General features: G+C 45.8%; 1 protein-coding gene across 1 annotated transcript in view; it reads right to left on the bottom strand.

Moving 5' to 3' along the window:
* Positions 1-10165, bottom strand: part of Usp15-31 (Ubiquitin specific protease 15/31) — a 65297-nt gene extending 55132 nt beyond the window's left edge. Inside the window, exon 1 of the mRNA XM_075702150.1 lies at positions 8278-10165. Within this exon, the coding sequence (XP_075558265.1) occupies positions 8278-9195 (918 nt within the window). The 5' untranslated portion in view covers positions 9196-10165. The remainder of the gene's footprint in view (positions 1-8277) is intronic.
* Between the last annotated feature and the right edge of the window lie 6771 nt (positions 10166-16936).

Below are 16936 nucleotides of genomic sequence, written 5' to 3'. Positions count from 1 at the left end.
AGTGTAGCTACGAGCGTCTTTGTTGCTGGATCAGCCAATCAGAGTCTACTGAAACTGGTCAATACGGAGTACAGCCCTACTACATACATTAGCAACAAAAAAAAAGCAAGTTTGTATGTAAACTTAGCTGAACGGGTTATAGGTTAAACCATGTAGCAACAGGATCATCTAATTTCTGTATAATGAAGAATCCAGTAGCGTGCCCAGTAATGATTCAATGCACAGCTACGACAGCATGCGTGTGATACAGAACAAATTAATTTACGAGTTTATGAATAGCTATAAAAGCTATAAAGCCTTTCTCCCAAGCTGCTCAGTTGAGTCTACCATAGTACCAGCCCTTGAGACTCCAAACGCGTTCTGCACATATCAAAAGAAACAAAAAGAAATAAGCCACAGCAAACTGCATTTATGGCTTTGATGCGGGCAGTAAATGCGGCAGCATTTGCTACACGTCAACGCAAGCAACCAAGACTCAAAACCGCAATCTCCGACCGAGATAAAGAGCACGCACAGCCATTTCCTGCTGGAGTGCGACGCAGCCACTATCTAGCCACAATGGGGATTCCAACCTGTTGACAGCGGTATCTCTAAATTCCTATCTCTCTCCAAGACAGCTCCTGGCCTGTAGTAAACAAAAGACAGGGTGTGAATGGGGCCAGCAATCGTGAGCACGAGCCTTGTGCCATAAGGCTGTTAATGTGTCATACTTGACAAAAATGTCTCTAACAGAGATGAGGACAATGAAAGTAAGGTTTATAGCTTCACCTACAAGCGTTGGCTCTCAACTAAGTTTATTCCTGAGAAAAAGCAAATACATACATACACTTGACACAGACAAATGAACGAACTTCTATTCGGCAAAGGTAATAAAATATGACAAACTTTGATGAGAATATCTTCAATAAGTTGTTCAATAAGAAAACGAATGCACGATAAACTCAGCAAAGATAAACAAAGATAGATGAATAAATTTCTAGTTGAGAGTCAGTGCATGTTTGTGAACCTACCTTAGTCTTTTAGTCCTTGTCTTTGTCAGCATTGTTCTTGTGAAGTATTAACATATACTAGCTTGACCAAGCTTCCCTGCTACTGCTATTGTTATTGCACGTGGAAGCACCTATTCAACAAAAGTTATCTGCAGTCAACAGATCCTCACAACAAAGCATAGCGTTTCAATGGAAGTCCTCAGCACAAGAGCAGGAAGCCCATTATCGGTGTTGAAAATTCAGCGTGGCTAACAGACAAGGACTGACACAAATGCTTGTGTCAAATGTGTCCTTTTCTTGGTCTTCCTTTAGACTCATACCAACTAGATCTGTATGGCCTACCTACCAGGCGATGCTAAACTTGCGGGCTCTAAGAGACTTTCACGGTAATGCAGTTCAAATATAAGTTGAAACCAACTCAATTGACTTCAAACGCTCCCAACAATTTTTGACATTATCACCACATATGCTCAACAGAGCCACGTGTTTCAGGCTATTTGTTATTCTTGCGTATGATAAACACTTGTGTCTCCAAGTACACAACGATATCTAGTCATAGTTGATGCCTTCAATCACCTGCCGCAATACCGGACGATGAATCATCATCAGACGTCATCATTCTTGATTCCCTGTCACAATATTGTTCACCGCTGTTACTGCCGGAAGTGACATAATTGAGTGACACTACAAAACTACAGTTATGAAGAGCTCCTTGAGCCACGCCCTACAGTGACCCACATTTTCAAGACGAAGCTGGATTTGGTGTCGCTGCCGAGTTGGACCCTATCTCGGCGGACACACTTGTGGGTATATAATGCCACGTGGCACATAAAATTATGTGAAGGTACCCGCGAAGCGACTTATGTTAATCCCTGTATGCTGACTAAGCATGTGCACCTCAGTTCTGCCCAACAAAAAACATAACGTCCTACGTAAAGCCCCAACGTATAATGCCGGCTCACAGGCATCTCCAAAGCACACCGATCTGTTAATGTTTACTGGCTTCTCTGTTTTACTTAACTTTCATTTAGTTAGCCATTACGTATGTGCCACTAGGGGTACGCCTATTCTTGGCCAGCCCGCATGAGTGGGGTGCGACACACAAAGTAGGGAACCCCTAAAGGTCGTTTGACATGTGTCATACTTTTCTGTGCCATGCATCTCTCGTGACCATTCTTCCCTCGACAAGTGTCACACGTTGCTTTCGCACCCGTGACAGCGCGGCGTAAGTGTCTCACAGTGTGCATCCACCCTAGCTGGCATTTTGGCACAGCTTGTGAATGATGCGGCACATAAATACAAAAGATTGTATTAGAATAAAGCTGTGACCTTTGTGGAGGATAAGCATAAATGTTCCACAGATTACTCATTACATGGCGTGAAAGTAAATAACCATTGTATGCATCGCTGTTAGTTGTAAAGCTTTTCATGAACTGCCTTACTTGAGCTTTGCTTCACAAATTCCAGCGTGTGCATTGGATTTGCTCATTCTTTTTTTATTCCAACAACTTTAAAACAAGATGTTGTGCTTGCCGCTGCTTCGTTCGCACTGCAGCCTAGTAATAAGAATGCATTCTTTGGTCGGCGTTATGCAGGAGGACACTTGGAATTGTTTGTTCACACGGTTCTTTCCAACTTATCGTTCGCAACAAGTTGCCAAAACTGATACAGGACATCAAATCTCTAATGACAAGGTGTGCATGCAACAACAGTTTGTAATGTTTTTTTTGAACAAACCAGACAGCAAGGAAGTCAAGTATTTCACTGTATAATGCAGGCCAAAAAAATGCTGTCATTTCTGGCAAATTTGAGTACAGGCAATACAGCAGCACGCAGGAATTTTTTTCTTCTAAAACACGAATAGCTTTCTTCAGCTTTCTCGCCTGTTCTCATGGTCGGTGGATGGCAGTAAGAGGTCGGAACAACAATGCTGATGCGGAGGGCATATGTGCTTGTGTTACGGGGTGAGTTTGTTGCCAAAGACTAAATGACGTCGCTCTTTGAGATGCATAAGCTGTCCACCTATGCTACTGTTAAAGATGCGCTGGTTAACAGCCCTCTTCTGTATGGAATTACACAATGAAACTACAAACGCTACCTAAATGTCCTCACAGGAACAAATATATATTACCAAGCTCACCATTCTTTTAATAAATCGAATAGCTTTCTTGAAGCATTCGACTATTTGCTTGCATTGGCAATCGTCATCGATGGTTGCTGCACAAATTTTTTAACACATCAGAACAAAGCACAGGTCACTGCCTCTTGCTATGTTCTAAATCTCATACTCATGCTGAGCTATCCATATAAGGATGCTCTTTTCCCAAATGCCAGCAACGTACTGGCACAGAGCACGTTGCACCCAGTCGCAACAGCTGTTCCAACATTGCTGCATGAATCACTCTCTCTTAACACCTGTCAAGGCCACTGCGGCATAACTTCCCCTCCCAATCACACTAGCTGCATGGTGGCTGTTTCGAATGCCTGTCAAAGCGGCAAGCAACTTCAGTGGAACCATCCAAAATTATGACACCGGACAACGCTTGATGACACACATAATTTTTTTGCTGATTACGCTATTGAAATGCTGAAAGCATTACTCATTCAAAAGGCTTTGTCATAAAGGATACAGCCTTGCAGAACGAGTACAATCCGTGTCTTTTTGCCGAGTAAGAAACGGGAGCGCAATCTTTGCTCGAGCAAGCACTGAGAGAAAAATTAATTACTACATAATTAGTTATGTTTTGCTTTCCCAAAGCTTCACTTGATGCAACGATCACGAGACTTGAAAAGTGTGGAAGCAAGGATTTTTCCAGACCACATGGTTTTCCATAGCAGAAGGTGATCGTTCATTCAACTGGCCCTTTCCAGCTCTCTGGATCCACACCTTACATTCGGCTGTTCAAAAGCAAGTGCTCTGAATACATTCCCATAGTTTCATTCCAGAGTGCCCCACTCCTGCTCAGAACGCACAGAGCCCCTCTCACCTTGTTAGCTTGCAGCGCAGTCAGAAACTGACAAAGTTCCGGTTACCAGGCTATTCAAATTACTCTGGCAGAAGATGAAGATTTGGCTCGGACATGCTTTCTCCGACTCTAATCTCGAGAGGCCTCTGCATCGCTGTAGACGAAATGGAAGCGTGGTAGGAACCGGCCGAATGAACCATTAGTCGATGCATGCAAGTGTTTTTGCATCCCACCCCCCACTGAATTGCACCAGTCGTGACTGGAAATTGAATCCACGATGTGCTCGGCCACCCCACTGCAGCAGGTAGTAACAAGGCTGTGATTGCCAATTAAGGAAACTTTTCTCCGAGTGCTGTTGAAACAAACGTGAACAAAATCCATCGTTAATCGTTTGACAGGGCTTTACAGTGAGAGGTTGGTTAAGTACTAAAAAATATTTCTGAAACTGCAGAAACTCTGCCGCATGCATCTCGCATGTAAAAGTATGACACTTAGCGTATGCTAAGGTTGGGAAGCACTTATAGGTTAACACGATACTATGTTGGTCTACAAACGGCAGACCTGGCATCATCGACGTTAGTGTGACATTGAGATACGGATCAAACTTTCTCACATTATGTAGCAATAATGCTAAAGATGATGATGCTCATTAAAAAGAAAATTAAGGATGCTGTGTGCTTTTGTTCTGACTTTCCGTGTCGCTGTGGCAGCTGCAGCGGAAACAGGAACGGAGCAAGCCAACGTGTCATGATATCATAACGCATCCACATACTCATTACCAAAACTTAATTTGTTTCATTGAAACGAACATTGTAAGTAAATTATTTAGAGTGCTCCGATTTTTGACAGCTTTCTTTTTTAGAGATAGAAAGGTGTTGTACTATGATTTAACAGAAACAAAAAGAAAAACAAGAGCACACAAAAAAGCAAGTCGGGGATGTCAAATGAGTATACGTCTAAAGCCAGAGTGCAGAACATAATGAGATTTCTTGAACTGGCACTGAAATTAACCGAGCATAACTGAGTGGAAATTTAAAAAAAACATAGCAGACATGAATGATAATACAGCTACAAATAATTAGATACTCATCTTTTTTTTTTCACAAGGATGGTAAAAAAAAAAAAGACAATTGCGTAATAAACTGCACAACTGGCCGCCCTTCCCCATGGTAATGATTCGTGTTTGGTATGCCGGTCAAAACCAACAGCAGCTTCGCACCGGAAGATTGTGAAACTTCTTTGCACAAGCTCGGGTATTTGGCTCGACAAAGACAGAAAAAAAGAATGCAGTCCCACAGTCTAGTTTGTCTTTCCAATTGACTCGGCCACAGGAATGCTAGCTTTGTGCGAACAGGAGCTGGCACAAACAAGGACAACGCAAGCCTAGAAAAAATACTTCAGTAAGCATTACGACAATAAATGTGAGGAGGAGACAGCATGTAGAGATGTGAACAGTTGAAAAACGAAAAACGAAATGGGAATAAAAGTATCTTGCTCCGGTTCTTCTTTCGAGCAACTGAAAAAGTGGCCAGAATTTCCAGCTCCCCAATGTAACAACGTAAAATTTAAACGATATTTTGTGCAGAAAAACGACCAATACCAAAAACTGAAACCATGCAGTTGATCTGCACAGTTCGTTTTACACGCTTTGTTTGTTTATATTTTTGTGTTTTTATTTTATGTGTACACTGTAGAAGATTTGTTCTGATACCACATTATCTGTGGCAGATCAGTCCAATCATGTATTTCTAGTCAACAATAATGTATGCTGACAATCTGTTCGTTTCCTTTACTGACATAGCATACAGAATCCCCCTGCTACAAATATTTTTAGTGGACAGTGTGAAAAAGGAAAAAAAAAGAAGGAACAGTTTTTTCAAGGTCAGTCAAAATTTTCAAACTTTTTGCATCTTTGGAGTGAAGGGAAAAACCAATGAGAAATGTGCTCAAAGGGGCCAAGAATGTGCGAGTTAAATGTTATTCCGCTGCACAAACTTGTAGCTTTCAAGGCATCTTCTGTTATGCCCCGCCTATGATGTCACGGGCCAGCGCAGCAGCCCACTAATGCAAGCTACCAGGTTATTGTTTACGACTGTGAGTCACACCACAGCAAAATCTCGCACACACATACGTGCATTTTCAATTTTCTAGCAAACAGAGGAACCAACGTGTCCTGTCACTGCTCCTTCGTCACTCTCGGCCGTCCTTTTCAGATGCCAACATTGAACGACTGGCAAAAGTGCACGGCAGAAAGAAGAAAAAATTGAAGTTAGAACTCAACTTCAGTTGACGTCAACGTGATGCCAAGCATTCACGGTTTGGTAGAGATGGTTCTTACAAATAATTAAACTATTCTGATGCGAACGAGTGGCAAACCAATGAAGAGTCCTGCACATTGTGTTTGCTGCTGTTGTAATGCCCCCCCCCATAGTGAACCAAGTTTTCATAAAACAAGTTCACTGAACCGTTGCATATAGCCAGTGGCACATATCATCAAGAACAGCCCTCACTTTAGACTGCAATACCTTTGGGATTGGCCTACATATTTATACCGGTGTCAGACAGTCACTTTCGATCATGGTTGAGCCAGATCTGGATAGAAATTCTCGACCGCAACTGGCTCCCTTCTGCAGATTAAGCAAGGAAGCCAATCGTGACCGTGAAATTCCATCCAGACAGGACTCGATCCCGATCAAAAGTGCGCCATTTGACACTCATATTAGACCGCGCTATTTTCATGACCAACCCACAAAAATGGCGACATACATGGTACAGAAAACTGGATCGAACGTGTCCAGAATGGTTTGCATTAGACGTGAAAAAGGAGCAGTAGGCTGCACGCTCATAAGGGCACCACACCAGCTGAGAGGAAACGTCCTAGAAAGGAATGACAGAAAGCAAACATTGTGCTCTGTACATCTGTTGTTATCAGACGGTTTTCAAACATTTCTGTGAGGGTAATTCGTTGGAAAGCGTCGCACTCTCTCGAGGCGTCCGTGTTGCTCTGGTCTGAAAGAAATGGGCTTGCGGTATCTCTTCAGGCCACAACGGCAGTGTTGAGAGCTGTGTGAATTTACTGCAATGAAGACTTTTGCCTTCTCTTCCCTAAGAGAGAGCACAACCTGCCAAACAACACGTACCGGGCGCACAGCGATGATTACTGTTGCCAAAATTAATGGTAGTTTGGGCCCCACGTCAGCTAACACCAAACTTTGTCTGCTTGCGGAGCACATGGTAGACACACTGGAGCAAGAGGACAGAGTTGAAGTCTGCTGACGTTTTTTTCTCAATGCGCTAAACCACTATCGACCATTTGCATAGCATTAACTACAGACTGTTGTAGTTGCTACTTATGTGCTGTGTAGTGGGGGAAACTGTTCAGCTAGGAAGTTAATTCGGTTGTGCAAGTCAGGGTGTATTTGCAGTGATTGAAGAATAGACAGTACAGTTGGCCGCAAAAGCATACAGACCGCAGGAATTTGAGAAAGCCAAGTATAAACGCCGCTTTGGGACACAACTAGGTATCTCGATATTGCTAGCCTATGTAAACAGCATGAGTTGACTTGCTACAATGAGAAACTCGCTTGGGAATTCAGCATTTTGTCATCTGTCGCCCTATGTAATCTTTCACAGTTAAGTGTGCATAGCCCCTTTTGCAATGCGTGGTGACTGTGTCAAATAGCTTTTTTTCCTCGAGCCATTGTTCCCTAGTTCAGTGTTCATAGTTATCAGGCTTGGCTATCAGATCAGAAACGGCCAGCACATTCTCAAAAGCTCTAAACCGTCTCATATTTTCAGATGCTACATCTTAATTTTGTTCTCAAATCAAGGGCAACTTGTCTTTTTCCTTCCCTTACTTTCGATGCACGTATTATCTACGTTTAGTACGCCGATTCTTGCGTCATAGTGTTCTTTTTTTTGCACCAGTCCACTTGTTTTTCTATTGGGTGTGGTATCCACTCCTGTAGCCCCTGTTCATAGGCAACAGTACGAGTAAATGAAACACAAACCAGTGCCATAAGGGAGGAAAACCACGACACATCACGGTACGGCTTACGTAGCCGCTACGGACAAAATCAATAGAAAGAAATAAATTATACACACAAAGCGTCACGCGTGTGTCATTCGTTTCTTTCTGTTTCGCTTGTCCGCAACGCGCTACGTAATCTGCACCAATGACACATCAAGGGGCCCACAACAGCAACGTCATCACGGGGTTGTCACACGGCCAAGACAGACGCCAACCGGGAGACGCGAAACGCTCCTGAACATCATCGACTTCGCCCGCCGCCAAAAGCTGCGAATCAAGGAACTGCGCGTACCTTGGAACGCTTCAGCGATCCGCGCCTCGACCGAGAGGCCGTGTTGGTCGACGCCGAACTTCCACCACCACCCGACGTCGTCGCGTCGTCGGCGAGCAACTCCTCGTGAACTTTATCCAAGAGCCACATGAGGAACTCCTGCGCGTCGTGCTGTTCGCTGCCTTGATACTGGCTGCCGTGCTTCTCGACGCAAGCCTTGAAGCGCGCCGCGAAGTCGCCCTCCGTCCGGCACGACCACAAGGCGCCCAGTACGTGCGCCAACTGTTCGGTGACGCGCGCCGAAGGCGACGCGAAGCCGCCGCCGCGACCCCTGGCTCGGCCCAGGTCCTCGCGGTAGCTGCCGGAGACCAGGTACTCGGCGAAGGCGTCCGTGTTGCTCAGGCACTGGAGCACGGCGTTCATGAAGCAGGTGTTGCCTTCGTTTCGAATCCCGGCCACGGCGGGAACCGCGGTCCGAGACAGGGACGACCCGGCGGCGCCGTCCTGGTGTTTCTTGCCTCCGTTGCCCGCGAAGAACGTGTCATCCCCGCCGCCGGGGTCCCCGCCCACGGCCCGGGTCCGAAGGTCCCTCAGCGAACCGCTTCGAGAGGGAGCGGGGTACTTGACGCCCCCGTTCCACGACGACTCCGCCGACGATGTCCCGCCTCGCTGGTGGTGACCGACGTGAGGCGTGAAGAAGCGCTTCACCATCTGATCGAAGAGGCTGGGACGCTTGCGACGGCCCGGAGTCGTCGCGACGGCGGCGGGCGTCGGGTCCTCGAGCGATCGCAGGCTCCGGTACTGCAGCTGCTTTTTGCTGCCGCCGCTGCCACCGCCTCCCATCCATCGGGGAATCGTGAAGAAGGATCCGGGGTGATGACTGCCTCCGCCGCTGCGCCGACGCGACGACGAAGGCGGTGAGGAATTCGAAGAATGCATAGCGTAGTAGCTGCGGTCGTCGGCGGCGCCGATGACAGCGACATGGGAAGGTGCGCGAGCGCGTCGACTGCCTTGACAAGCGGCCTGGCGTCGGCTCTCGCTCTCCAAGGAACGCGCCGACGAACCAGCGCTGGGCGGTACTGGTAAACAGCCGCCGCCGACCTTCGAGATCGGCAAACACTGCCAAGCGCGCGGTTTCACACAGTTGCTACACGGGCGTCCGCCCTGGACGACCACGAACACTCACTGCCGCTTGACCCTGCACAACAACAACAAAATCAAACGTCGCCACCGCCTACTCTTCCTGGCTGGCAGAAAAAAACAGCTGGTGGTGGTGTAACAGTGTGGCGAGGAGGACGTCTACGACGTTGTAGGGGACGGTGAGTCGTCGGCGATCACACACACCACAGAGCACAATCAAAACACGAGCTGCTACTCGAAGGTGCGGCCCGACCGCGACGACGTGTTGACAGAGTACCGATGGAGCCGCGGAAACAGCGTCGCCGGATCGCCACAGCTACAGCGAGGCAGCGGATGCGCGGAATTCATTGTTCCCTCGCTACGTCGGACCGGGGTAAACACCACTCGCCGAGGCGAAAAAAAGAAAACTGCGCAGTGGCGCGAGTGGCGCACACACACACAAACACATACACGCACGGGACGGGCGCTCACGCACGCGTGACGCGTCGTCCGTCCGCCTCGGCACGAAACAAACGACGACGGCCGAAAGCTAGCGGTGACGCGCAGTCCTTTTTTTCCTCGGTGGGCCACGGGCCCGTGCGCATCCGTCTCTTTTTCGTCGGGGCCAGTCTGGTGCAGCGTTTCTTGGGTGCGCGTTATGTAGGTTACCGGGAGAGTCGCAATCGCTCGGTGCCCCGTCTCGTAGGAGGAGTCCTCTCTCCGTCGTTTGCTTGCCTCAATGTCACATTGCACGCGGCTAGGGGAACGAGAAGCGCGTCAAGGAAACAGAACATACCACGACCGGCTTTATTACTCGCGACCTGCTCACTACGCCGGCTCCTATGGCGGCGCGTGTCCGCGCAAATACCACGTGACTGTTCAGGAGGGACGGCGCGCCGCAACAGGTGGCGCCACAACTTACCCTCATTTCGGCAGCGCCCGCCGTGCGCTTCTGTTAAATTCAGTACGCTTGCGTTCTCGTGTTGCCGGTAGGCCGAGTTAAACCGCATCGTTTTTTAAGCACGCACCGCAAAGGCGTGTTAATATTTATAAGATGCAATAATCGTGGACAGCTTTCTGTATACAGTGGTAGTTAAGAGGAAGCTTTAGCTCGGGCCCAACTCCGACGCGGCCTATTCAAATACATGTAAAACTCAAAAACGTTTTTATGAGATAACCCCTGGACCGATTTTGATGAAGTTTGTCGCATTTGAAAGAGAAAGTTAAATTCTAGTGACTGTTGGAAGCGGAATTTCGATTAAGGGCTTGAATTTTCTTAAAACGATTTTCAAATATTTGACCGTTTGAAAAAAATAGAATCACGAAGTTTAGAAATTCATAGCTTTGCATCAAGAACTGATATCGCGGTTCTGTAAACGACATTCATTAGATCATCCAAAGCGGACAAATTCAAAATATCATTTTACATCTTACGTGAATTTGTTACGTTGGTTACAACGGTTTTGCAAAAGTTGTATTTCCATATGATTAAATTTTTTTATATTCATATGTAACAGATCAATTTTGTCCGCTTTAGATGTACTATTAGATGCAATTCACAGAATTGTATTATCAATTTTAGTGGTTAAGTTACAGAGTTGTAAACTTGATAGTTTCGTTTTTTGAAAATTTCTGATTTTTGCCAATTTTTAATAAAAAATTGACAATCTAACTCAAAAATTCGGAACCAACAGTCACTATATTTTAAGTTTGTCCTTTAAATGCAACAAACCTCGTCAAATTTGGTGCAGTGGTTGCCGAGAAAAACGAATTCTCCTTTTACATGTATTTAGATAGGAGCACTCGAGCTAAAGCTTCCTCTTTAAGAGCGCGAGCTGTCAGCTAACACGCTTAAGTCTCTGGCTCATGAGCGTGCGAGAACAGCGCAGAAGCAGGCGTCTCGCGCTCGTAGCAATTCCCCTGCATGGCCACAAAAAGCTGTACCCGACTAACGGCTGATAGCGGTAATATTTTTCTTTCTCAGCGCAGCAGTTTTGCAGCTAAACAAGCTCAAAGAGCGGTTGTAGTGGTGGGCGCGGCTCTGGTGCTACTCGAGAGGCTTTTTTGCGCGTACAGCTGCACAATCTCAACATGATTGCTTCTGCTCTGTACCTAGCAGCATCCCAGGGCGAAGCCGCGCTACTTTCCGCCAATTTACGGCAAAAAGCGCGCCATGCACACTTACTCATTTTCAGGAGCATTCACCCGATTGTTAATCATTTCAAGACGCACTCTACATGAAAAATGAATAAAACCAGACTAGAAAAGCTTGTTTGCCAGACACAATAGCCGGTCGTGGCCAGAACTTTATTTCAGGTCAGCCAGATCCTTACACTTTTAGGACCTTTCGAGATTCCGGTTTGGCATTAATTAATTTCCGTTTGGCGTGCTCTTCTGTGAGATCAGAGGCAAAATTAGACAAAAATGGCCTCATAAACTTGTGGACAATCAGCTTTAGCAGTGCCCTTCTGTGAGGCTCTGTGGTGTCCTTCGAGCACACAAACAGCGGATTTTTTGTGAGTGACGGCAGCACTAGGTCTGCAAACTTCTTAAGCGGCGTTGGCCCCCTAACAAGCACAGGAGCCACACTTGATGCAGCACCTTCCAGGCGGCTGACGAACCCTACGAAAGCTAAGGTAGGGTACGATAGCCCTCCCCGGTCCATGCCTACTATGATGGCAGTAGTGGTAGACTGAGAAGCTGATGCCCTCAAATTACTCAGGCAGCCCTCACATGCAATGCAATCTTGCACGGCTCTGACCAAGAAGCCAGCAATCATTGCCAGTGTGCTGGCTCGAAGGCTTCGAAACTGCCCACGAAATGTTCAGGCTCTCAGCAGTAATTGCGTTCTTGGCACATATGCGGGCAGCAATCAGAACAGCCGGAAACACGGTGTTCAGACGCGCACAAAAACACAACCAGGAAGCCGCCACTGCTACCGCTACGCCAGCCCGCACTCGGCGTGGGGGTAAGTTGTAGCGCCACGGAGAGCAGCGGCGGTCGGGCGAACTAAGAATGAACTAAACAAGCAGTAAGAAATCGGGGGCTACGGAGGCGGCGCCGGTGAACAGGTCGCCAAGTAATAAAGCCGGTCGTGGAACATACACACAACGGGCGACGGGGTTACCATTACGCGCAGAGCGCGACGTTAGACCGTCCTGCGCCCTGGCGAGTGCCAGGCGAAGTTGCCACTTGACAAAAATAGGCGCTGTTACACTGCGACCAAGCCGATCCACCAATATTTAAACAGCATTTAGAAAATTGTGCCCTGCGGTTATGGGGTTTGTTTTTGTTGCTGTCAAATATTAGGCAAGTATGTCTGTTCTTTTTAGTTTCGGTTTCGTTTCTCTTGCGCGCGCTTTTTTGGTTTTGTTTCTCAATGCTGCGAAAGGGTTCAAAGCAGTTTAGCCGTGGAGACCAATTGTTTTTGCTAAATGTCGGCTTCTTTTTCAATTTGTTCCAATCGGAGCGTGGTGTTAGACCATCGCGACTAAATTTGTAGGCTGCGAGAATCTTTAACTGATGCTGCCCGATTCCGTTTAAACGCTCTACCAAGTACATATACTAATAGAAAGCACAATTTAAAAAAAATATGTAAAACAGTTGGAAGGGTGGATTTGGGACTGCGAAGAAGAGATGACGGATGACCTTTGCAACTAATTCAAATGACTGCTAATATTACATACGTACTACTGTAAGTCAATCGCTCGACCTGTTCGAATAAAACTGGTAGCAGGATGGATGGATGGATGGATGGATGGATGTTATGGGCGTCCCCTTTGGAACGCGGTGGTGGGTTGCCCCACCAAGCTCTTGCTATTATACTGTCTAATGCCCTACCTAGGTTAAACAATGAAAAAAGAAAAAAGCACTATGAGCTACCACGCCCCAATTTTCTAATCCCCTATTGCGAACTGTGCTTTTGTACATCTCCGTCTTTTGTCGTTTCGCTACTTTTCTTTCACCAATCCTCGAATCGCCTCTTACTAATGCCTATCGCGGACATCTTTGCTTTACCACTGCTACAGTGGCTAGAATAGAGAAGTGTGATGAACGCGCCAGCTCGCGCGTGGCGCTTTGGAAGGAAACTTCCAGGGGCCACTGCTGCTGCTCCCGCTGAACCCAAGGGCTTCAAGGAGGCCAGTGGTGCCTAAATCGACCACTGGGTAGACGTCTTCACATTCTAATAAAACATGCTCCACAGTTTCCCTAGCTTTACCGCAGCAAGCACATGCTTCTTGCTCCTTCTTATATCTCGCTTTATAGGTGCGTGTTCTGAGGCATCCCGATCTCGCTTCGAAAAGTAATGAGCTTCCCTTTGAGTTATCATAAAGTGTTTCTTTCCTTGTTTCGTTTTTTCCTCTTAAGTAGTTACTCATGGCAGGTTTCCTTTTCATTGCCGCCACCCATGAGATTATTTCAGCCTCTCTGACTTTCCGCTTGACCGTCTTTGTTGCTGTGTTGCCCACCTTACAGGCCACACGCTTGCTGGTAAGCTTCCTAGTTCTTTTCCTCCACTGTAAATCAATGTTTTTCCTGTACAGATACCTGAACACTCTCCCAGCCCATTTACTTTCTTCCATATTCCTCAGGCGTTCTTCATACTCAATTTTACTGCGAGCTTCCCTCACTTCAAAGCTAGTCCAGCCCATATCACCCTGCACAGCTTCATTTTTAGTCTTCCCGTGAGCGCCCAATGCGAGGCGACCCACTGACCTTTGGTTCCCATCGAGTCATAATTGTACCCCTGATTTAAAGCAAAGAACCGCATTTCCAAAAAGTAAGTCCTGGAACCATCACACCTTTCCACATACTTCGGAGGTCCTCGTACCTATTGTATCCCCATGGCGCTCTGTGCTTTATTATGGCTGCATTTCTCTTCCCCTTCACTGTTATTGTTTTTTTCCTGTGTTTCCATATATCTATGACCCTAATTCACCCATATACAAAGGTATTTATATTCTGTTACCCGAGGTATTTCCTGGCCCTGTATCTCCACTGTCTGTTCACTGTTTTCATTGAATACCATAACAGCTGATTTTCTAACACTAAATTTAAAACCTAAATTGTTGCCTTCCTGTCCACAGATATTAGCCAGACGTTGCAAATCACTTTGCTTGTTAGCTAGCAACACAATGTCATCCGCATAAAATAAACCTGGGAGCTGCTGCTCTACTATATACTGTACCCGCCTGTTTGTATGAGAGATTAAACCCGATATTACTTCCTTCTAGCGCCCTCTCCATCCTCACCATGTACATCATAAACAGCAGCGGGGATAAAGGGCACCCCTGCCTCAGTCCCTTGTTCATATGAACTTTCTTCTCGCTCCTCATCCCTTCCCATTTAGCAGTAGCAGTTGCGTTGTATGGCAAAGCCATCTTGTGAAACTTTGTTTAACCACAAGAGTTTCACAATGTAATCGTTTTAGCGTTGCATTAGTGTTGCCTGCGCGAATGGGAGAACAGACAAAGAGAGAGAGAAGGAACACCTGTACGCATAAAACGCTTCTGCGTCAGCAGTTAAGCAGAAGGGGGTCATTGCAATTATTAGCTTAAGCAGCTACAGCTGAACTTAGCGTCACAAAGTAGTGACATTATACGGGGCGATCATTTCTCAATCTTATGGAATTTTTAAAAAAGTGCCCGCTGCAGATACCATAATTCTAGTCTTAAGCTCGATTCCTCACAGAGGCAGACATACAAAAAAAAATCGAAACACACTTTCATCTGATTAACAACAATACCCTCATTAACTTCCCAGTTCATTACTTTACGCCACATATTGGAATTTACGAATTGTAGTCGGGGAGATTGTCGGGGGTATTCATTCGGAATGAATTTCTAGAATGATACCAGGTTGGAGATGTGCGCCATAAAACTATGCCTTTTGACGAATACGCTCTTTTATGCGTTGAAGCACAAAATTAGCTGGAACACCCGAGTATTTCGTCTCGCAATTCGGAAAATAATGTCTGGAAATCGGTCTAATCCTGGAAATTAAAGTGAATGCCTCGTGCAAACTTATAGGCTACAATCCGTAGATTGCATTATGCGCCGAAGAGTTATTAACTACAATGTTAATTTGTCATTTTTTGCTAATTATAGCAGAATATGTGTTTCGATGTCTCGTAAAGTGCGCCTCTTTGAATAATCCAGCTCGACCACAAGAATCATATACCTGCCACCCAGACCGTTCTTAAATATTCCGTAAAAGTTAAACAATGATCACCCTGTAGAATTGTAAATAAATACAAAAAAATTAAACCTCTGATTTTGTGACAGTATAGATATTAACAAAGGTCTGTGACAGGGCTTTTCATTAGCGCCTTTTCTTCTTTTGTGATCTATATTAAGAAAAGGAAGTTACAGGGAGCCGTAAAATCGTTTAACCTCTCACGTAAAAAAAAAAAAAAATGTGGGGCAGCGGTAGAGCAATGGCTATGCTTAGTGTATGCAAACAGCATCGTTTTATCAACCATCATCATCATCATCATAATCACCGGTTACACACCGATACAGCCGAAATGGTAATGAACGTATGTGTTGCTAGACTTTTGGCGCCCAGAAATCACTGACACAAAAGAGGGAAAAGAGGGTGAAGGCGGGAGAAGTTGGAAGAGACACAAAAGAGATAATTAGAGAAGCACAAGCGCGCTTGTGCTTGCGTTATTGTTTTTGTGTCCGTGGCTTCTGCGCGCTAAAAAAAAAGAACAAGAAAAAAACTTTTGTCGCACAGCACCAACTATCTCCCTCTGTCAGATATTTGTTCTGCGCTGAGCGCGAGACCGGGACGGGTGCGTTTCAATGGGGGCGGAATTAAAAAAAAAAAAAAAGAGCCTCGTATGCACTGTGCATCGGACCCCAGATGGTCAAAATTAATCTGGAGTCTCCCACAACGACGTGTCTCGCAGTTGCATCGTAATTTTAGAACATAAAACAACCATGTTCTTTCTTTTTTTTTTTTGACGGTTTGCTCATATCTGTGCACACAAGAGTGAGAAGCTGGTGTGTTTACATTATGTGTGGAAAAAATAAGAAAAAATCGGGTCGCGTGGTTTTTTTTAATGGCAATGCCGTTCAGGTTGTTTCAATGCAGGATCGCCGATCACCTACAATAAATGAATGCAAATATGCGCGGGCGTGGATAAATGAGGGAACAATGTAAGCCTGAGGACCCACGAAGATGCACTGAAAGCAGAAGGCAATAAAGATGCCGCTATATTGAAACACAGAGCATGAGGGCGGTGTTATAAGTACGAAGTAGTTAGAGGAAAATAAAATGGGTAATAGTTTCACGGTTTACATCCACAAGCATTGAGCAATGTCTAAAAACATAAATATTACTGAGCGCTCACAGTAAACCAAATAAGAGTAAGCACCAAGTGCCCGCGTAATATACTACGAATAAAGCGGTAGAAGGAGACATGGAATGCCCATCTTTCGGGGTTAGGGAAGCACAAAGTACAATATATTATAAGACGAAACAGAGACACTTGGAGGACAGCAGACTGGTAGCAAGGGTGTTTTAATGCGAAAGCATCACATATGGCTCATGAGGT

Source organism: Dermacentor variabilis, chromosome 8 (genome assembly GCF_050947875.1).
Source record: "Dermacentor variabilis isolate Ectoservices chromosome 8, ASM5094787v1, whole genome shotgun sequence".
Taxonomy (NCBI): domain Eukaryota; kingdom Metazoa; phylum Arthropoda; class Arachnida; order Ixodida; family Ixodidae; genus Dermacentor; species Dermacentor variabilis.
Note: the sequence above shows the minus strand (reverse complement) of the source record. Positions and strands in the feature narration are given on the sequence as shown.